General features: G+C 38.6%; 1 protein-coding gene across 6 annotated transcripts in view; it reads left to right on the top strand.

The window, feature by feature from the left end:
• RCBTB1 (RCC1 and BTB domain containing protein 1) overlaps nucleotides 1-22,885 on the top strand; it is a 62,435-nt gene extending 39,550 nt beyond the window's left edge. For 5 of the 6 annotated variants that reach the window (XM_065593824.1, XM_042842736.2, XM_065593844.1 and 2 more), the window contains 8 exons: nucleotides 2,766-2,924; nucleotides 7,900-8,007; nucleotides 9,052-9,194; nucleotides 12,564-12,754; nucleotides 14,102-14,228; nucleotides 15,223-15,374; nucleotides 16,376-16,506; nucleotides 21,855-22,885. In XM_065593824.1, the coding sequence (XP_065449896.1) occupies nucleotides 2,766-2,924; nucleotides 7,900-8,007; nucleotides 9,052-9,194; nucleotides 12,564-12,754; nucleotides 14,102-14,228; nucleotides 15,223-15,374; nucleotides 16,376-16,506; nucleotides 21,855-21,995 (1,152 nt within the window). In that variant the 3' untranslated portion in view covers nucleotides 21,996-22,885. Of the gene's footprint in view, nucleotides 1-2,765; nucleotides 2,925-7,899; nucleotides 8,008-9,051; nucleotides 9,195-10,418; nucleotides 10,528-12,563; nucleotides 12,755-14,101; nucleotides 14,229-15,222; nucleotides 15,375-16,375; nucleotides 16,507-21,854 lie in introns of those variants that run through there. The other variant, XM_008168284.4, reaches the window with a different exon arrangement.

The raw sequence follows: 22,885 nt of genomic DNA, 5'->3' as shown, positions 1-22,885 counted from the left end.
AAATTTCACATTCCTGTGGTGGTTTGCTAGGAGGGGAGAAAATATGCTTAAATTTACTTGCAATTTAACCTCTAGGAACCTTTAAATTTAGAGGCTTACTCTTCCATTATAATTCTGAAAAATAAAGCTGGTAAGTCTTCTTTGAAAATGTCTTCATTATAGCTTAACACATAGAGGATGTTAGTTATACAAAGGATACATTTAATACAGTAGAATCTCAGAGTTACGAACACCAGAGTTGTGAACTGATTGGTAACCACACACAGTGCAATCAGGCAGCAGCAAAGACCAAAAAAAAAAAAGCAAATACAGTACTGTGTTAAACATAAACTAGTAGAAAAATAAAAGGAAAGTTTAAACAAAAAGATTGGACAAGGTAAGGAAACTTTCTGTGCTTGTTTCATTTCAATTAGAATCATAGAAGATTAGGATTGGAAGAGACCTCAGGAGGTCATCTAGTCCAACCCCCTGCTCAAAACAGGACCAACACCAACTAAATCATCCCAGCTAGGGCTTTGTCAAGCCAGGCCTTAAAAACCTCTAAGGATGGAGATTCCACCCTAGGTAACCCGTTCCAGTGCTTCACCACCCTCCTAGTGAAAAAGTGTTTCCTAATATCCAACCTAGACCTCCCCCACTGCAACTTGAGACTATTGCTCCTTGTTCTGTCATCTGCCACCACTGAGAACAGACGAGCTCCATCCTCTTTGGAACCCTCCCTTTAGGTAGTTGAAGGCTGCTATCAAATCCCCCCTCACTCTTCTCTTCTGCAGACTAAACAAGCCCAGTTCCCTCAGCCTCTCCTCGTAAGTCATGTGCCCCAGCCCCCTGATCATTTTAGTTGCCCTCCACTGGACTCTCTTCTTCAATTTGTCCACATCCTTTCTGTAGTGGGGGGCCCAAAACTGGATGCAATACTCCAGATGTGGCCTCACCAGTGCCAAATAGAGGGGAATAATCACTTCCCTCAATCTGCTGGCAGTGCTCCTACTAAAGCAGCCCAATATGCCGTTAGCCTTCTTGGCAACAAGGGTACACTGCTGATTCATATCCAGCTTCTCGTCCACTGTAATCCCCAGGTCCTTTTCTGCAGAACTGCTGCTTAGCTGGTCGGTCCCCAGCCTGTAGCAGTGCATGAGATTTTTCAATCCTAAGTGCAGGACTCTGCATTTGTTCTTGTCGAACCTCATCAGATTTCTTTTGGCCCAATCCTCCTAGGTCACTCTGGACCCTTTCCCTACCCTCCAGTGTACCTACCTCTCCCCCCAGCTTAGTGTTGTCAGCCAACTTGCTGGGGGTGCAATCTATCCCATCATCCAGATCATTAATAAAGATGTTTGGACACTCCGCTCGATACCAGCTGCCAACTAGACATCGAGCCGTTGGTCACTAAATGTTAAGCCCAACAATCTAGCCAATTTTCTATCCAATTAAATTAAGATGGTTAAAGGCAGCATTTTTCTTCTGCATAGTAAAGTTTCAAAGCTGTATTGAGTCAAAATTCAGTTGTAAATTTTAGAAAGAACCATAACGTTTTCTTCAGAGTTACAAATGTTTCAGAGTTACGAACAACCTCCATTCCTGAGGTGTTTGTAACTCTGAGGTTCTACTGTACCTTGAAATACACCCCCACCACCACCCTCCATATATTCAGTAGGTGTTTAGTTTTAGATGAATTAGAATAGTTAATAAAAGCAAAGGCTGTAATATAGTTATGGACAAAGAACCTCATGCTTTTTATTTTTTTTCATGGTGGTAATGTTATAATGTGTGTGGCTGGTGCTTTTGCATAAAGTTTTTTCTCCATTTATTTTCTAGCAATAGATATTAAAGTAAAGCGCTCAATTAGCACCAAAAAGGATATGTTGAATTTATGCAAAGGCAACCTCGGTCTTGCAGTTGCAGTCAGCAGCATGTCTGGTAACATCTTTTCCATAAGGGTAAATTTAAAGCAGGACAAAACACTGGATAGTAAACTGTAGGAAATATTCCTACATTTGCCTCTGGGGATGGACTAGATAACCAAATATGAAATAACATACATATATTAGAAACTTTAGAGGAGGGGAAAAAGTCTCCTGAGGCCGTATATATTTCAAGATCTTTTAGGATTTTATGAACCCAGACAACATCTTGCTTTCTTAATTTGAGACATTTTCAATAGCAACAATTTTTTTTATAAAACAACTACCAAAACCAGTACTTCCCTTCATGCAATTTTTATCAAGTATCATAGCTGCTGAAACTTGCATGGTGAACCAAAACTTCCCCATTCACAAGCTCCAATGGCAGGTTGTGGGAAATAAGGAACCCCAAGGACACTTTTTAGACCCTTATCCACCTGAAACAACAGACTGCTAAGAAAAGTGAGAAGGGGGTAATTCTGTAAAGCTGGAAAATAAATGACATCCTTCACTGCATTCCCCGTTATGCTTAACTGTCTTGAAATATATTGGAAGAGGGGTGTTCAAATTCAGCCCACAAAGTTGTATATGTCCTACTGCCACCTTTATCTTTTATACTGGAAAAATGTCCCTTATTTTTGACAAAATTTGGATGCTCCTGTTTTGGAATAAGTAATTGAAAAAACTGCCATGTTTATACAGTATCAGATCTAGCTCATAATATTTAAATTAAAAGAAAAAGTCCGTGATTTGGATTTAGCTAGGGTTGGGCAAGTCCTATTTCTTCAGAAGAACCTAGTAGCAAAACTAAACATTTTAGCTCTAAACTATTCAGATATGTATTTCTCTTTTCATGGGCAGGTATATGCATGGGGCTATAACAACTGCGGTCAGGTTGGATCTGGATCTACAGCAAATCAGCCAACTCCTCGCAAAGTCTCAAATTGTTTACAGACTAAAATGGTGGTCAGTATTGCTTGTGGTCAGACCTCCTCTATGGCTGTAATAGACAATGGTGAGGTAAGCTTTCTCCACGAACCTAATAATATAATACATTGTTGTCTGCTTATGACTGAATAGAGATGAGAAATGCTGACATGGAGAGCCCTTCAGTTATGGAAGATACATCAGTAACTACTGTGGAATTTTATGGTCCACAAGAAATACCTTAGTATAACGGTTCAACTGTTCAACAACTTGAGCATAAACAGTAGGAAGTTTCTGCTAAGGGAGAGTTAATTGCATACTTGTCTAAGCTGTTAACAGGGTTTTTCACTTAACAAAATTCACAGAATGGGTTACTCTTTTATAGAAATTATTTTAAGTCTCCACCTCCTAGTTACCATTCAGGTGCCTTCCCTGAAATAAGAATAACTTCCAGATGTGGCTCAAAGGTTGAGTAACCAGTTTCCAGTCTCTAAAAGATATATTGATCTGTTTGTATTGTAAAATGTCTTCTGTATTTTTGTAACCTGAGAAAATAGAAAGTCACAGGGTCTGAAAGTCTGCAAATTTATAATACCTAGTTCTATAAGACTATGAGAATGGCCATACAAGGTCAGAGCAATGGTCCATCTAGCCCAGTATCCTGGCTTCTGACAGTGACTGGTGCCAGATGATCTAGAGGGCATGAACAGAACAGGGCAATTTATCGAATGACCCATCCCATATCATCCAGGCCCTGCTTCCGGCAGTTGGAGGTTTAGCGACACCCTAAGGTGCCACAAGTACTCCTGTTCTTTTTCCAGAGCATAGGGTTGTGTCCCTGACCATCTTGGCTAACAGCCACTGATGGGCCTATCCTCCGCGAACGTATTTAATTCTTTTTTTAACCTTTTCACAACATCCCCTGGCAATTTAGTTCCACAGGTTAACTGTGTATTGTGTGAAATAGTACTTCCTTATGGTTCTTGTGTTACATGTTACTATCATATACTCTCTTAGTCATCTCTTTTCTAAGCTAAACAGTCCCAGTCTTAATCTCTCCTCATGTGGAAGCTGTTTCAGACCCTTAATAGTTTTTGTTGCCCTTCTTTGCACCTTTTCCAAAATAATCTCTTCTAAGATGCGGTGACCAGAGTTGCATGCAGTACTCAAGATGTGGGCGGACCGTGGATTTATATAGTGGCATTATGATATTTTCTGTTGTCTTATCTATCCCTTTCCTAATGGTTCTTAATATTGTTCATTTTTTTGGCAGGAGAGAATTACCGCTCTTTCTTGAACGGTAACAGCTAATTTAGACCCCATCATTTTGTATGCATAGTTGGGATTATGTTTTCCACTGTACATTACTTTGCATTTATCAGCATTGAATTTCATCTGCCATTTTGTTGTCCAGTCAACCCAGTTTTGCGAGATCCCTTTGTAACTCTTTGCAGTCAGCTTTGGACTGAACTATCTTGAGTAGTTTTGTTTCATCTGCAAATTTTGCCACCTCACTTTTTAACTCCTTTTTCCAGTTAATTTATTAATATATTGCACAGCAGTGGTCCCAGTACAGATCTCTGGGGGGACCCTGCTATTTACTGGTCTCCATTGTGAAAACTGACCCTTTATACCTACCCTTTGTTTCCTACCCTTTTAACCAGTTACTGATCCATGAGAGGACCTTCCCTCTTACCCCATGACTGCTGCCTTTGGTGAGGGACCTTGTCCAAGGCTTTCTGAAAGTCCAAGTACACTATATCCGTTGGATCACCCTTGTCCACATGCTTGTTGAACCCTTCAGAGAAGTCTAATAGATTGGTGAGGCAAAAGCAATGTTGACTCTTCCCCAAGAAATCATGTTTATCTGTGTCTGATAATTCTGTTCTTTCCTATAGTTTCAACCAGTTTGTCTGATACTGAAGTTAGGCTTCCCGGCCTGTAATGGCCAGGATCACTTCTGGAGTCTTTTTTAAAACTTGGTGTTACATTAACTATTCTCTGGTCATCTGGTACAGTAGCTGATTTAAAGGATAGCTTACATACCACAGTTAGTAGTTCTGTAGTTTCATATTTGAATTCCTTCAGAACTCTTGAGTGAATACCATCTGGTCCTGGTGGCTTATTACTGTTAAATTTATCAATTTGTTTCAAAACCTCCTCTACTGACACCTCAATCTGGTACAGTTCCTCAGATTTGTCACCTAAAAAGAACATTTCAGGTGTGGGAATCTCCCTCACATCCTTTGTAGTAAAGACTGATGCAGAGAATTTATTTAGCTTCTCCACAATGGCCTTGTCTTCCTTGCGTGCTACTTTAGCACCTTGATCGTCCAGTGGCCTCCCTGATTGTTTGTTAGGCTTCTTGCTCTTGATGTTATTAAAAAATATAGTTTTTGTCTTTTGTTAGTTGCTCTTCAAATTCTCTTTTGGCCTGCCTAATTATACTTTTAAACTAACCTTGCCAGAGTTCATGCTCTTTTCTGTTTTTCTCAGTTGGATTTGACTTCCAGTTTTTAAGATGTCTCTTTGTCTCTAACCACATATTTTATTGTTGGTTAGCCATGGTGGCAGTTTTTGGTCCTCTTGCTGTTTTTTGGTTTTGTTTTTTATGTGGGATATATGTATAGTTTGAGCCTCTATGATGGTGTTCTTAAAAAGTTTCCATGCAGCTTGCAGGCATTTCACTCTTGTGATTGTTCCTTTTAATTTCCATTTAATAGTTTCCTCATTTTTGTGTAGCTCCCCTTTTTGAAATTAAATGCTCCCCCCTCCCCTTCCCCCCAAGAATGTTTAAATTTAACTACATTGTCAGTTGCTATTACTGTTGGTTCAGCTATATTCACCTTTGGACCAGACCCTGTGTGCCATTTAGGACTAAATCAAGAATTGCCTTTCCCCTTGTGGGTTCCAGGACTAGCTGCTCCAAGAAGCAGTCATTAATGATGTCTATAAATTTCATCTCTGCACTCCATCCTGAGGTGATGTATACCCAATTAATATGGGGATAGTTGAAATCCTTCATTATTACAGTGTGTTCTGTTTTTGTAGCCTCTCTAATCTCCCTGAGCTTTTCACAATCACCGTCACCACCCTGGTCAGATGGTCAGTAGTATATTTCTACTGTTATAATCTTATTGTTCAAGCATGGAATTTCTATCCATAGAGATTCTATGGAACAGTCTACTTCATTTTAGATTTTTGCTATATTAGACTTTATGTTTTCACATATAGTGCCACTCCCAACCAGCATAACGTATTGTCATTCCTGTATATTCTATACCGTGTGCCACTGATTACTGTCATTCCAACAAGTTCATGTGATGTCTATTAATCAATATCCTCATTTAATACCAGGTGCTCATGTTCACCCATCATAGTATTTAGACTTCTTGCATTTATATACAAGCACTTTGTCGATTTAGTTGCGTGCCTTCATGTGAATGGGACTCTTTCATTTGATTGTTTCACTACAGTTTCTACCTATATTTTATCAACTTTTCCAGTTTGACATCGAACCATTGATAAATACTCTTTAAGTAGTCTTTCAACCAGTTGTGCATCCACCTTGTAGCTTTCCCATATTTCCCTAGTTTCATTATGAAAATGTCATGTGCAACTGTCAAAATCAATACATTACATCTACTTCTTTCCTCCCCTATCCATCAGGCTAGTAACCCTTTCAAAGAAGGAAATTAAGTTTATTTGGCATGATTTGTTCTTGAGAAATCCATGCTGGCTATTCCTTATTTCCCTGTTATGCTCCAGGTGCTTCCAAATTGGTTGTGTAACAACTTGTTTCAGTATCTTTCCAGATATGGAATATGATTTTTTCAGTGTAACTTGTAGTTTTTCTGGTTGCAAAGATTGCATTGATAAGAGTGTTTTCCTGAGTCTGTAGAGGGATTGAAACAACCACACTAAGGGTACGTCTTCACTTACCGGAGGGTCCGGCGGCAGGCAATCAATGTTCTGGGATCGATTTATCGCGTCTGGTTAAGACGCGATAAATCGATCCCGGATCGATCCCGGAAGTGCTCGCCGTCGACGCCGGTACTCCAGCTCGCCGAGAGTACGCGGCATCGACGGGGGAGCCTTCCTGCCGCGTCTGGACCCATGGTAAGTTCGGACTAAGGTACTTCGAATTCAGCTACGTTATTAACGTAGCTGAATTTGCGTACCTTAGTCCGAAGTGGGGGCTTAGTGGGGACCAGGCCTAAGTATAAATTTATTTATTCATCTCAATAGGATATTAAATGTGAAGCTTAACTATGATAATCTAAAAGCTAGCATAGTTAAACTTCCATTTAATACAGTGGTCCTCTGTACTTCAATACACCATGCAATCCCATTAGCTGAAAGTGAATTATGTTTCCTGAGAGTTGTTCTAGTGTTATCTAACTGCACTTAGTGTTCCCCAAAAAGTTTATAATGCAGCCTCACTGCTGGAAGCAGCCAGTTGGATATCTGTTTCACGTTGCTTCAGATACCCCAGTCCCAGAGCAAAGCATCACCAACTGACGGATGGGGCTGTGAGGACCCTCAGTCTTTCCAAGGTTTTAGTTTTCCTGAGAGACCTGTGGATAATTGGGTTGCACTGTACCTGTGGTGTTCTGATGTTTTCATTAGAATGGACACTAGGAGTAAAGTAACAAGTCCTGAACAGGGAAGTAATGGACTACTCTGCTGTTGGACATACCTTAAGTTGATCAAGATGATTGCTTTACAGTTCTGCCCGCTGAAAAATCTTAGACCAGCACAGTAAGACTTGCAGGAGTTTGTGGTATTGTATGTCTTCTGGGAAACTAGCTCAGTACAGTAAAGGCAGGCATCTTTTAAAAAGCCAACTTCCTTTTAAAACCTGGAGAATAGAGAAGTTGGAGAAATTGATCAAATTAATATAATATGCCCTCATCTCCATTGCCCTTCCTCTTGTTAGATTTGTGAAGATTTGACATTATGTCAAGGGACTTTCTCCACAGACTTCTATTGTCTCTGGTTACAACTCATATTTTCTGTATTCCTACAAACAGAACAGGTAGCTTAATCTTTATTTTTCTTAATCTAGGTATATGGCTGGGGTTACAATGGCAATGGTCAGCTAGGTCTGGGAAACAATGGTAATCAACTCACACCTTGTAGAGTGGCAGCATTACATGGTGTATGTGTACTTCAGGTAAGTCCAAAGTAGAAGTAAACAGTGCATTAATATTGTATACGTTTTCAAAAATTTCACCCAATCTGAGTCATAAGCATGTTTCTAAATTCAGGATTTTAGTGTTCTAGTTCTTGTAAAATCTATTAAAACTGAAAGATTGTGGACAATCTTTGTAATGCTTGCTTTTGTATAACCTTGTGAATGTGTCAAAATGCTTCATTGCTGAATAACGTAAATAAACTATGCATACAATGTCATGCAGGTACCATCTCTGTATATTGTGGGGCATGATGAAGTGAGGTATAGAGGGCAAGCTTGTAAGGAATGATCAAGAACAGGGAAACTAAGAGGTTCAAAGGATTTGTCTTAATATCCTATCTAGACAGTGGGTTAGGAGTGAAAGGCTAGCGAGAAGTGTCTTACGGTGAAAGCATAGGGCTAGGATTCAAGAGATCTGGGTTCTAGTTAGGACTGTCAGACTTGTATAACTTAGGGTAAGTGATTGTGTGACCCACCCAATTTTTTTCTCCACCTCTACAATAGATAAACCCCCCCTTACAGGGCTGTTCAAGCCTCAGTTCATTAGTTTGTAAAGCACTTTGAGATCTTGGGATTAAAAGTTGTATGTAGTTGTCTCGTGTGAAAGATTTAACTGTGTCCTGGAGGAATTACTGAAGTTTGTAATTCAGAGGTCAGAGAGACTGCAAGGGGATTATACAAAGTAGTCCAAGGTTAAAAACCTAAGACAAATTGTTTAGCTATTGTGGACAAAGAATGTTACTAGATTTTTTTTTTTTTATAATTCTATTTATTAAATGAAGAATTGCAGCAAACAGGGAAGAATAACCAATGAACACTAAATTACCAGTGCTTGAGGTTGTCTAGTACTTATTGCTAATGTATTTCATGTTAGCTTGAAGTATCAGGAAATAGCAGTTTCTGGTCCTAAATGGAGAATGATGGAGGTATTGAACGGACTTCAGACAGATTAATGTAATGAGTGTAATAATTTGTCTTCCATTTGTTTCTGTTTAGTAGTAATCTTTGTAAATTTATTTACAGATTACCTGTGGCTATGCGCACACACTAGCACTAACAGATGAGGGTTTGCTCTATTCCTGGGGAGCTAACACTTATGGGCAGCTGGGAACTGGCAATAAAAGTAACCAGCTAAGCCCGGCGCAGATCATGATGGAAAAGGAAAGGTAATGTTGCTGCAGCTAACACATTTTTAGATTGGGTTGTGGGAGCATGCATTATGGAGTCTGTAGCTCTAGAAAGGTGTGTCTTGCTTTATGGATACTTCTTCCTGTTGTTTGTTAATCTTGTACTATACCATACTCTTATCCTACCTTTTTTCCTCTAAATTCTAGACAGGGTATTTGTGGTGGCTCCTATGCTAACGTTCGAAACTATGTATATTCTATACATAGCTGGTGCAGAGATGTAACGGACAAGGAGGCCAAATGTTAATTTCAACAAGCCATTCCACTGATGACCTCTTTAATCAAAACATTTGGATTATATGTGCCAAGTTGTTATACTATATTGATGCCTATATTTGAAGAAAAAAAAAAAAAGCCTGGTATGTGATGATTCACTAGGAAAGTCAGCTGTCTGAGATTCTATAGTCAAAAGCCAACAATGTGTTTTGTAAGTTCCTCTTAACTCTGAAACACTTGGACTTCTATGTCAATTTTTAATAAGTGACTTGCTCTCATTCTACCTAGTTCTGTTTGTGTAGTTATCTAATGGGCAAACAGTCTGCTTCTGGCTGCCTTTTCTTTATACAGCTAAATTTTCCATTTGGGAAACCAAGGCCATTCGTAAGATGTCTTTGCATCTTTATAAAAGTGAGGTGACAAAGCTTTTCAGTAGTGAGCCTGCTAAAAGTTCAACAAAACTAAAGATGGTAGAAAATAGTGTGTTTTTTGTGAAGGACTTCTTGAAGTGATAAAGAATCAGAAACGAAATTGGATGATGGAGAACACTGGTGGAAGGAAAGATAATACAGAATAGGGTTTTATTTTCTCTTAAATAATCGTTCAAGTGAGGTGCATGCAGAACTTAAATTCAGAACTGATCATGTCTTCAGGCTTTTTTTTTTAAGTCTTCATTTCAGAAATATGAAGTGGATAATGCTTTGCTAATGATAAAATTGAAAAAATGTTCCAGAAAAAGCAATTTGTGGTGCTAAATTTCGATGAATCTACCCTCCCCTACTGAACTTATTTGACTAGTCTTTCTTGGAGTCAGTGCCTATGTGACAGCGTTTTCTGGTGGGATACATTTAATTCTTGCTGCTCCTGTTGTCTATACATACTACCCAATCTGCCATCTATGTTAAATGCTACTAATAGAGGCTACAAGCAGATCCTGTTGAAGCGGAGTGCCATGCTGTCCCAAGGAATAAGTATGGTGTATCATTAAATTTGAGTTTTACATTCAGGGTGAAGCCTAATAGCTTAAAAGGAAATCTGAGTTAACCCCTGGAGATGCAACCTTGAAGGAAAGAATTTGAGTGCAGATGTCCAGCAGGTAAAGGACCTCTATTTATCAAAGAAAGAAAAGGTCATGTGCTTGGTGCTCTACAAGACACATGCCACCTTTGACCACAGGAGCTTACATTCTAGAACAGAGCAGAGATAAGGCAAGTCAAAAAATAGGGTAGTGTCAGTGTTGGTGGAGTCCAGTTGGGGAAACACGGGTAATTGAGGGCACAGTGGAGTCGTGCATGGATCTGAAGGCAAGGAGTGGTTGTGGCCTCAGAAGGAGAGGAAGAGTTATTAACAGAACTTTATTTTTAATGATTTTAATGTTGAGAGAGTTTGCTGTTGCTGGCTGGGATGGGCAGTCTTGGTAGAGGTGAGGTTATAGTCGTGGTATTGTGGGGGGTGAATTGAGAGTAGTAATTCCTGAGTGAGAAGAGGCAGCGTGCTAAATTGCTGGAGTTACCAGCTGTGGATCCTGTGGGATGCTCCAAAATCTTGTTGTCTGATGGGTCTTAATACTATTTTAAAGTGAAACAATGATTGTGTGTAAAATACTTAACTTGTTTTCTTTGTATATTAGGATTTACTCAATGCTTAATTTGTGTCAGGGCTGAGTCCTGGCCCCTCTGCGCTTGGCAGTTCATAGCCCCGGCCCCTCTGGGCTTGCTTCATCAGTTATGAATGTAAAAAATATTGCTGGAGCACGAGCACCACTTTCATTACAAATTTAAACACTGGATTTACCAATGAAAGTATCAAATTTCAGGATATACCACCTGATACTCTATGCTGAAAGACAATTTTTGATCTATAATCTGATATTTGTGCTACTCCTAGATTGTCATATTGGGATACTGACTTTCGATATACAGAAGAAAAACTGCCAGGAAATATGATAAATTAGGTTTTATTGGAAGTTTTTTGTCTGATGTTCTCCACTGACTTTTTTTTTTTTTTAATGTGGACAAAACCTGAAACCCTGGCATGCATATTTTTAGCATGGGAAAACAAGAAGACCCAGTTTACTTTAAAACTAACTCTAGAACTTCCCTCCCAATTTTTCATTTCTGTGGCATTGTTCACCAGCTGAACAGAGATTCTGGATACATCCTTGCAATTCTTTTAATGGGAATGTGATTCTTCTCTGTTCATATATAATCACTTCAGATAACAGTTTAGGGATTATTTGAGTAAATGGAGAACAGAATAGGTAAGTGTACAGCAGCAGCTGCAGTTCTTTAAAACACTGTGGACATAGTTTTTTTTAAAAACTGAAAAACAATAGGTTTTTTTTTTTTAAAGAATGTGATTATTGAATAATGTGAATATTTAAAATGATAATCTTGTCAATTTATTTTCCAAACAGGCTTTAAACACTTGGGGGCGGGAGGGAACTAAATACAACACGTGAGGCCAAAAATAAAGGCATGTTTTACAGCAGGCTATATCTCTGTCTAAATATCAGAGCCCATCCAAAGAGGGACTGGGAGATTCTTTAGTGAAGTATTTTAAGTGCTTGTTTCAAAAGGCATTTTCACTGCACTGGCACTAATAATTTAAAATGAGAGAACTATCTCATAAAAGTGCTGTTTGAAGACAAGGCCTGGAACATGCACCATTAATTTGGGAATAGCTTTCCAGGCTACTTCTCAAATCTTGTTTTGTTACAAAATATAGATGTAGTAATTTCTTCATGCTTATCCTTAGGCTTTGCTTACGTGTATTGCAATATCTGGTGATGTCCCTTTGTTTTAGAAATCTCTGCCTGTTAAGTGCCTATTGTGGGTGAGGTATGAAGAACGTTGGTTGAAAGACTTGTGAATATCATTTTCTGTAAATGTCATTGTAATCTGATATTGTATTGTCTTATATCTCTGTAATTTAATACTGAATCTGATTATGTGAAGGTTGTTCAGTTCGAATCGATACCCAGTCAAAAGAAAATACAGGGCTACAGATAGCATATTCTCTACTTTTCCCACTAATATAATTAGATTGTCTTTAATTTTATGCTTCTGTGATTTTAAATATATGTTGTAAACAAACTCCTGCATTTTCTTTTGATTTTTTTTCTATTCACAGGGTGGTAGAGATTGCAGCCTGCCACTCTTCTCACACTTCTGCTGCCAAGACCCAAGGTGGCCAGGTGTATATGTGGGGCCAGTGCCGTGGCCAGTCTGTTGTTCTTCCTCACCTCACTCACTTCACTTGCACTGATGATGTGTTTGCTTGCTTTTCTACTCCTGCTGTGATGTGGCGCCTCCTCTCCGTAGGTGAGAGCAAACTGGGACATGTTATGCAGTGCTACAGCCAAAAAATCTAATGCTTGTATGGAACAGATTTCCCATTTAATTATAAATATTTGCACCTTCAGAAAATGTGCTTTCTTATTAGAATCTGTATATTATAGTGGGGTGGGAGCTCTGCGATAGCTAAGGGTGAAAGCAACTTACTGTTTAGCAATCAATGTTTAAGTGCTCTAAAATTCACATCATGTGCACTTGCCATTGTCATGTACACTACTGGACTGCTGGAAATCCACCATGGGAAAAATAGAATAGACCACTGTGCTTCTCTGCTTGCATGACTCACAACTCAGCATAGAAGTGAAGGGTCTGTGTTGCCTTTGGTTGCAGATGCACTTCTCATATCACACCATGAGCAGTGGCAATTTGCTGACAGTAATCCCTGCACCAGTCAGCATAGCTGTCACTAACACAGTGGCAGGCAGTTGGAGCACACTCAAATAAAAGAGTAGTATTGTGGGGCACAGCACACCACATGAAATGACACTCTTACTTAATCTTCCTTCATGCCTTCTTATTGTAGGGCAGCCTTGGCTGAAACATACTTGCAATATATTCCAAGGGGCTCTTGCCAGTTCACGTGGGGTGGGCAGAATTAAGGTTGCTAAGCTCATAGTTAGGTTTCCTGCAATGCCACAAATCTCTGAAAGCTTGTGCTACTACTGACTATTGTACATTTTTATAGGTAAATGGAGGACTTCAATCCCCAGTGCTATTAATCAAGCATCTTTCACAAATGCTAACATAAGTTTTTTGGGGTTGTTTTAAAAAGTAAATCTGAGGGTTTTTTTTTTGTTTTTTTTTATAATTATAATTATTTTTTTTAGAGAGCAATGTCAGCTTGGGCACCACAAGTTCATAATACACGAGGACACTTTTTTCATAGCTGGGTCTGATGTACTGCATTTCCTCGCAGGAAGGTTAATCTACATTTTCCAGACCTGCATAGGATCTGTCCAAATGCTGAGGAAACTCAGTTTGGGAGTTTGCTCAAGTGGGTAATTTTAATAGTTTTCCAGTTTGAATAGTTTCCTTGGTAGCAGTTGCAAGGCTGTTGTACCAGCCTCACTTTTCATGACATGCTTATCAGATGTTATGCTCTCATAATTGGCTCATAAAATGAGTGCTGACAACACTGAACCCCAGTCAGGACTACCAACATAGATCTGCCAGACATTTACTTCCTAAACATCGCGTAGTTACCCAGTGACCATATTTTCTTGACTAGCCTGTTTAATTAAGCCACTCTGCATATGTATGTATGTATGTATTAGACAGAATGTATTTGGTTTTCAAAACCTTTGGTTTTTTTAGAGCATGAAGACTCCTTAACAGTAGCTGAGTCTCTGAAGAAAGAGTTTGACAGTCCAGAAACCTCAGACCTAAAATTCCGCGTAGATGGAAAATACATCCATGTTCATAAAGCTGTTCTAAAGATCAGGTAGTGTTCATGTTTCATGGCTTCTTGGTCAGCAATCCCTCTACTGCATAGAAAGCAACCCGTTAACTTGTCCTCTCAGAGAGCCATCTGCAGTGCTGTCAGAAGCGAAGGTGTAGTTAGACTTTTTAAGACTGTTCACTATTATTGAAATTGTTTAAGCTTGTATTTTGGACTGCTGGGAAGGATGAGGGTGACACAAGAAGATCTTTAGAAATGAGGGGATTTGTCTGAATTAGTGTTTTGATGTCTTTTTATTTTTCATGGGCCAGTAGCTGTCCTGGAAATTTCTCAGGTAATATAACCACATAGTTAACCAGATCTTTTAAAAACAAAGAGAAGTAACTAAATAGTTAATTGCACTGGCTGAATACATATGAACGAGACATGCTGTTTTTACATTTTATTTTTCTAAGTGTAACTTACTAGAATGAGATTGTTAAATACTAAATTTGAGAAGGGGCTGAACCGAAATACCAGTTCTTAACATTTTCACTCTATGCATCCGAAGAAGTGAGGTTTTTACTCACGAAAGCTTATGCCCAAATAAATCTGTTAGTCTTTAAGGTGCCACCAGACTCCTTGTTGTTTTTGTAGATACAGACTAACACGGCTACCCCCTGATACTTGACATTTTCTGAGTGTGGATCAATATCCAGATGTCACAGCAGGGGCCTATTTCTTTATTTAAAAAATTATTAAAGCCCTTTTTTAAATTCCATGTGTACAAAACTGAATTCTTTTTTTCAAATTCTTATCTGTTGTATCACACACAAAATAATTGCTTTATTCTCGATGCACAAATATTACTTGCATTTGTTGTACCCCAGTATTGAGAAGAGAACATACCCTTTTGGTATTTAATGACATTTATATTTAGAGATCTTAATTTATTGTAGAGAAAATGAAGGGAAGCTTTATTTCAAATGGTTTCTAATATAGTATACATGTATCCTATCACGTTATGCCAGATAAATGTTCTGCCTTCCTGTTCTAGATGTGAACACTTCAGAACCATGTTCCAGTCATATTGGAATGAGGACATGAAGGAGGTGATAGAAATAGACCAATTTTCTTACCCAGTGTATCGTGCCTTTCTTGAGTACCTATATACAGACAGCGTTGATCTGCCACCTGAAGATGCTATAGGTAGCACAGTCTTCTTTGGCCAAATTACATGATAAATCCAGAGACTTGATAAATGGACGAAAAAGTGGGGGAATAAATGGTGCATGTATGGTCCTAAGACCAACATATGATCAGTTTCATGGTGATTACATTTAAAGCACAACTAAAGTAAACTCTGTTAACAACTTGCTACAGAAATAGTGCTGTGTAACTCTGAATAAATTGAGCAGCAAGTATCGGAGAGTAAAAGGTAGAGGAGGTGTTTAAATTACTCTTCTGAAATAAGCATTCGTACCTTTTGCTAAATTGAATCAATTATGCTTTGAAATGACTTCAAGAAAAAAATTTAGTCCCTATAATGGGGTAATTTTTACCCAGCACAGCGGACAAGCTCTGAGTTAAATTCTAGCTTTGATAGCAACAGTTGTGCACTTGGTACTTTCCCTGTTCTGTAACCATGTACTTAACTTTTATGCACATGTGTAGTCCTGTTGCTGTCAGTGGAACCACTTGTGCTTAGGGATAAGCTCCTGTGTAAGTGTTAGCAGGATGGGGCTTAAAGTAGTGAAAAGGCCTCTCTCTTTTTGAATGTCAGTAAAGCTGATTTTCTGAATAACACCCAATGGAATTGATATATGGTGTTGTGTGTTGGGGAATGTCTGTGCTGCAGCTGGGAGTGTGCTTCCCAGCCTGAGGAGGTACAGACATGCACCAGCTCCACTCAAGCGTGGACTCTAAGAATAGCAGGTTGTGGCCCGGGCGGCAACTTGGGCTTGCTCAACCCCTTGGTCCTCATGTGAGTGATTAGCCTGATTCACCACCCACTCCGCAATGTCCACGCTGCTATTTTTAGTGTGCCACTTCAAGCACAGCTAGCACGTGTCTGCCCAGGCTGGGAGGTAGGCTCTCAGTAGTATAGATATACCATACTTCACACAGAGAATGAAGACCGTTTGGAGCGTGCCTTGATACTGTAAAAGCAGAGATTGAAAGTGGCTAATATAATGGCATTTTAATTTCAGGACTTCTGGATTTGGCTACATCTTATTGTGAAAACAGATTGAAAAAACTGTGTCAACACATTATCAAGAGAGGAATTACTGTGGAAAATGCATTTTCATTGCTCTCTGCTGCAGTGAGATATGATGCAGAGGTAAACTTCTAAAGATTAAACTCACTAAATAGACTACCTCTTTTTGACCAGAACCATGGAGCATAGCACACAGCTTTTTATCTCCATTTTGATTGAGGGAAAATTGCTCGTTGCATTGAGAATTTGAGCAGTAGGGTTCTGGTGCTGTTCCTTGGACTCTGTAGTCATTCTGTTCAGAGCAAAAGCCATATCTTTGTATTAAACTTGTAGTAGACAAATTAACTAGCACTTTATATAAAAAAAAAAAGACTTATTTTAATCAAGCCACTGCATGAAGCACAATATAAATAACTTTCATATTGTCTAGTTCATGGTAGCCATTTTGTGCTGTTTTGCCTAGCTTCATAATGCATCGCTCCATGTTATCTGGAAAAAAATTCCGTGCTGAAAACTTTCTATCTAGAGGCTGAAAATATTACTTTGCAAATAAAGGGCAGGCTTTAAAAAGAAAGCTAAGCCTGGAGATTCTAAAAGTTCTGCCAATTGGTTTTATAACACTAATCTTTGCTTAATACGTTTAAATATGTACACAGTACAAATTGCAGCTTTTTAAATCCTCTTCATGTGTTTGGGATTTTTCTTGTAATATTATTGATGGCAGGGTACTGACAGCTGCGTCTGAACTTTTGTTAACAAAGTTGTTTGGAAGTAGGTGACATAATAGGCACCGGATGGACCTATTTGCTCCCTCTTGTTTTACGCTTGGATACAGACATAGACATCAGCATTTTGGTGCCATGAAAACTTCCATTATCTTGTACACAGGGTAGATTGATTTAAATCAAAGCAATTTTAATCACCAGTTTAAATCAGCAAGCAGGAAACTTTGATTAAATCATTGATTTTAATCTTGTTTTGCATTTGTACTTTTATTTCCTAAAAAAAAAATTGAGTCTCACTGGTTGGTAACTATTAAATGTTGATTTGCAACTAAATATAGCCTTTACACTAAATGTGGTGGTACTTTTATCCACATTTATTTAAGAAACTATGTAGCTTAAAATAACTGTATTCTGTCTTAATTTTTGCATTTTTATTAAGTTAGTAAATGGTGAATGATGCTTTATGTATTTAGTAGATTTTTTTACTCAACAGATTAATTTTTTTAGTCATGATTTGTGTCAAGCTGCATTTGGTTGGAAGTGGGAATGCAATTAAAAATGCACAAAAACTGTAATTTAAAATTGCTTTTCATTAGTTAAATGAAACTACCTTAAATGTGCTAGATGCGTAAGAAAAAATAAGTTTCTATCAATACCTGTTTTGCATTTAAAACATTGATTTATTCAACAAAGGAAGTATTATCTGTAGTTAGTAAAATAAACTGTTCTTCTGGTGACCATCTCCATCAAGATTTTAGAATTAGTAGAACTCATCCTCTCACCTGGTTTTTATTCTTCTGGCATGTGGCTTCTGAGGGCACAAACAATGAATTAGATGTTGAGTAAGTGGTGGAGCCATTCTCATGGCATTTCTTATTCGTAGATTGGAAAAGGGAAAACAGTATTTCCTGCTTTTTCTCCAACTCCCAATCAGTGTCTCAGTTTTGAAATAACTAGGCATTGAGCTGAAGAAGTTGAACAAACTAAAATGAAGAAAAATGTCCTCTGTACCTGTAATTCTCTACAGCTGTCAAAGCTGGTTTAGCGCTTCAACAAACTGCTTATAGATTGTTTAGCCAGTGATTTCTACCAGCTCACTGGTTTGGCTTTCTTTAAAACTTTGGCAGCAAACATGTACTGCTTTAATATTTGTATTCAATTTACAATCATTTTAATAGACTATATTAAACTTAGGCTTTTAATATAGCTTGTCATAACTTTATATATAATTTTAATTTTAAATACACTTTTCTTTTTAAAAATAAGCCTATTTAATTTAAATCTGGTTTAAATTAAAAATAGTTATCTTGACTTCTTTATTTTTATCCTCACTGAATTTAAATTGCATTTTCCTTTTATGTGGGAGCCAGAGACTACAATTCTGGGAATAGAAGACAATTGTGTCTGGGTATTCAGGCATCAAACATTGTACACATCTAGAATGACATATCCAAACTCTTTAATTACTGAACTGATAATGGAAATAAGTTTATTTCATTATATTTAACTTAACAATAAAAATCAGATTACAATCAAAGTAGAATACCTTAAGTGTAATATCTGTTCCTACAATGGAATAAAATGGCAGGAAGTAAAGCTCATCATGGAGCTAGCTAACTGAACTATGAAGTCAGACAAATGGTATATGAAGGGGAGATGCAAATGACATTTTTTGCATTATGAAGTAATATTTAACTATTTTGCTGTTTAATCAGATCAGCTGGCAGACTCCTCTCCTAGGGTCTGCAGGTCCTGAAGGTATTTACTTCTCGATTTCCTTTGGCATTTGTTACTCAGACTAGCTTTTGTTACTAAATATGCGACTCTGCTGCAGCTAGATACTTTTCTATAGGCTGTTCACTCTTACGAAAGATTGTGTTGCTTCATAGATCACACATCATGTGCTTTGTAGCGACCAAAATGCGCATACATATACATGTGCAGTTGTGCTTACCTCGAAGCTTAACTTCATCTGTTAAAGGAATTGCAGTTATCTCAACCCTTTTTTGTTTTGGAGATAACAGACACAATACAAAGCTTTTTATTTGAAATGGCAGGTTATCTATTTTAATTTCACAAAGCCAGGTGTGACATCCATGGATGTGGTTTGGGAGGTGGAGGTGAAATAGTCCTGCAGAATGCGTTTCCCGTGTGCCTTCATGATTCTCCCTTTTAAAGAGTGGGAAAAGAAAGTTACTCCGCTGCAGGATGTACATTCTGCCTTTTGCTGATTGAGCTTTGTGTACAGTCTGCCTTACTGATTGCCAGGTGTAAAAGCTAAACCAAAGCAAAATGGAAGGCTCTGCACTGTGGTTCTGAGCTTCTCTTGGGCATCTACAACATTCAGAAGACTGACTTTAAGTGTCTCTAGAATCTATAATTACATGCGCAGTAAGCTAAATGGCAAGTTCAGATGACTTTAGTAATGTAGTTAGTTCATGGGATGTTTTCTCTAGAAAGCTTCAGTTACAACTGCATCATCTATTTAAAATACGTCCATATCATGAAATTGTCTACTTTTCCAGTACTGAGATGCAGTATGTTTCTCTGGGATTAATGACTGGCTGAATTGTAATGGCCAGCGTTACACTGTAGGTCCAGTTTCTCCCTGCAGCTAACTAATCACTGAAAGTATCTTGTGCCTCTATCATTTATCACTATATGCACTGAGGTTTTACTTTGTGATCCAGTGTGCAAATATGACTTATCTAATTCTTCTGCAGAATTCTAAACTTTCCAAAGTGTCTTCCTGTAATGATAATACTGCTTGTATTTTTGTTACTCTGACTTGGAGCATGGGAATCTTATTAATAAAGTACTGTAATACAGTAAATGTGTACGTGATGTAGTTTTATTTAAAATCGGTTTAGTCCATTTGTTATAAAAATTCACAGCTATGTTCGGCCTTTCATAAACCTGTTACTTATTACATAGACGCAACACAAACCAAAACATGCATGCAGCTCCAGAGATCCTGATCTTAAACCAGGGCATTTTCTGTATTGCTGTGTCAAGAATGGTTGACTTGGTGTCAGTGAGCTTACTTTCCATCCTGGCCGAAAGTGCAGAAATGCAAATATGGCTTTACCTAATCACACTTGCAAGTGGCTTGTAAGTGGCTTGATTGTCTTTAAAACTATTGTATATTCTGTAGGCTGGATATTGAAGTACGACTAGACTAGATGGGGTCTGTCACATTAACATTCTACTCCATGGGGAGCCGGGATGGAGGGGGAGATATTTAAATAGGATGCAATAGTCCTTACTATAACAGATTGTCCGAACCTAGAATTGTAGCATGAAAGAGAAGATTCCTCTCTAAATGGAACAGTTGGCTACTTTAATCATCTGATCATCTGACAACATCTGGGGTTTATGGCTGACTTTGCTGTGGGCTGCAGAATTAGTAACTCTGTGTAATATTAATACCATCTGGGTGCAGTGTGAGAATTGTTTGAGGCACTTTTTGATCTTTAGATGGAAGGCATTCTATAAACATTTAGGCTGTGGGTCAGACTTTAGTGTGATGTAGAATTAAAGTATGGGACTTGGGCTACCTTGTGCCCAATACATTCCTGCTAAATATTTCCATGAGAAACAAATAGAGCCATTTCAGTACTGGTTTATTCCTAGTGGACATAAAGGCATCCTGCATGAACTTTATAGATTTCTTTAAAGACATCTCCATCTAAATCGGGGTGGCCAACCTGAGCCTGAGAAGGAGCCAGAATTTACCAATGTACATTGCCGAAGTGCCACAATAATACGTCAGCAGCCCCACATCAGCTCCCACTCCCAGCGCCTCCCACCCACCGGCAGCCCTGCCAATCAGCGCCGCCCCCTCCCTTCCCGCACCTCCCAATCAGCTGTTTTGTGGAGTGCAGCAGGCTCTGGGAGGGGAGGAGGGAGAAGCGAGGGCACTGCAGGCTCGGGGGGGGGGGGGTGGAGTGGGGGCAGGGCCTGTGGCAGAGCCAGGGGTTGAGCAGTGAGCCCCCCCCAGGCACATTGGAACGTTGGCACTGGTAGCTCCAGCCCCGGAGTCAGTGTCTATACAAGGAGCCGCATATTAACTTCTGAAGAGCTGCATGTGGCTTCGGAGCCACAGGTTGGCCACCCCGATCTAGATATACTATGCTGTAATTAGCCTTTTCTCTAAACCAGTGCAACATCGCTCCATTAGGTAAACCAGTGCAACTTTGTATTTAGACCAGGCTTTAATGTGGAAATGGAAGAACTGAATTTTCTCAATCCAGTCTTGGGTATTGTTTTTCAAAGATGGCTTTTACTCCTCTTTCCGTTAGCTGTCAGTGGAATGTAGACATAATTTCCACCCTGGATGCTTCCTCTGAAATAGCTAAAACCAATCCAGTCTGCGAACACTCTTGACCAGGGTAGGGGAAACTTTTGAGGTGAGATGAGGCAGTTCAATCTGTTTTAAGTAAAATATGCTATTGTGAATAGTACCTGGGCTCTCAAAGGGAGAGTTGTGAACATGTTTGAAACGGTCATGAGCACCTTCTGTTCTTTCTGGCTAGTTTGGAGGATCTACTTTTTGTTGCAATGTGGGGCACGGTATGGAAAAGGTTGAGAACAGATGGGATAATGTATTTACATAACTCTCTAATCTGTTTATAATTCCACTGTAATTACACAAGAGATGTAAAAGCATTTGAGCCTGGTTCTAAATAGTCTCTTATGGTGTAACCAAAGCTAATAAAAAGGCTTTTTGTTTTGTTTTGTGTCTAGGATTTAGAAGAATTCTGCTTTAAGTTTTGTGTCAACCATTTGACGGAAGTGACACAGACTGCAGCGTTTTGGCAAATGGATGGCCCCCTGCTAAAGGAATTCATTGCTAAAGCCAGTAAATGTGGAGCCTTTAAGAACTGAAACACATGGCTGTAAGTTTTGGGTGACGTAGGGTTGTACCAGTCATAGCTGGTTTGCTGTATTCATGAATAACAGGCTTGTGTAACCCTGCAGGTGAAGAAAAACAAAACAAACCTAATTGATTGCATTATTTTGGGGTTATAAAACTCTATACAGAAACTGCAGCAAATGTTCTGTGTGCTGTATCCATGCTTTTAAAAAAGTGAACTGTTGCAAGAGATGCAAGTTAGAAGGTTAACATTAACTTACATTTGGAGAGCTGGAAATCTTCACGTTGCTGTTTTTGAGTTTACTGTACTTCTGAGGTGGGAAAAATTGAAGCAGGAGGATGGTTTTGAGTGCTGATGAGAGGATTAATCATTTGGTGCCTGGAATTGGGATTTCTTAACTTGATCTGTTGGGACCTCCAGGGAGTTGCAGCAGAGGCTGAACTGAGCCATTGAAACATTTCATGTAAATGTTAGCTCTGTAGAGTTACCCTGAAGGAACAAACAGGACTGATTTCTTTTGTATTGTGGTTGCATGATTATGAATTTGTGACAATTTTGCTATGTATAAATAATCAAATGTATTCAAGGCTTAGAGGAAACTGCAGAAAAGATAATGTTGCTATAAAATATACTCAGAGAAAATTTACTAATTGAATTGGAAGTAAAGCTGCTCATCGGTGATACCTTAACATGCAAAGGGCAACATATAATCTAGATGTTCAAACATTATTTATAATAGTAATCGAAAGACTTATTGCCCTGTTTTGAGGGCCAAATCAAGTTAATTAGGCTATTCTAAATAAAAGGGGAGAGAACTGTTGGGAAGTTATTGTTTTTTGCATTGGAGTATTGTATAAAAACTTTAAAATTACATGTAATAAAATTACACTTTTTTTCAAA

Source organism: Chrysemys picta, chromosome 1 (assembly GCF_011386835.1).
Source record: "Chrysemys picta bellii isolate R12L10 chromosome 1, ASM1138683v2, whole genome shotgun sequence".
NCBI lineage: Eukaryota > Metazoa > Chordata > Testudines > Emydidae > Chrysemys > Chrysemys picta.
Note: the sequence above shows the minus strand (reverse complement) of the source record. Positions and strands in the feature narration are given on the sequence as shown.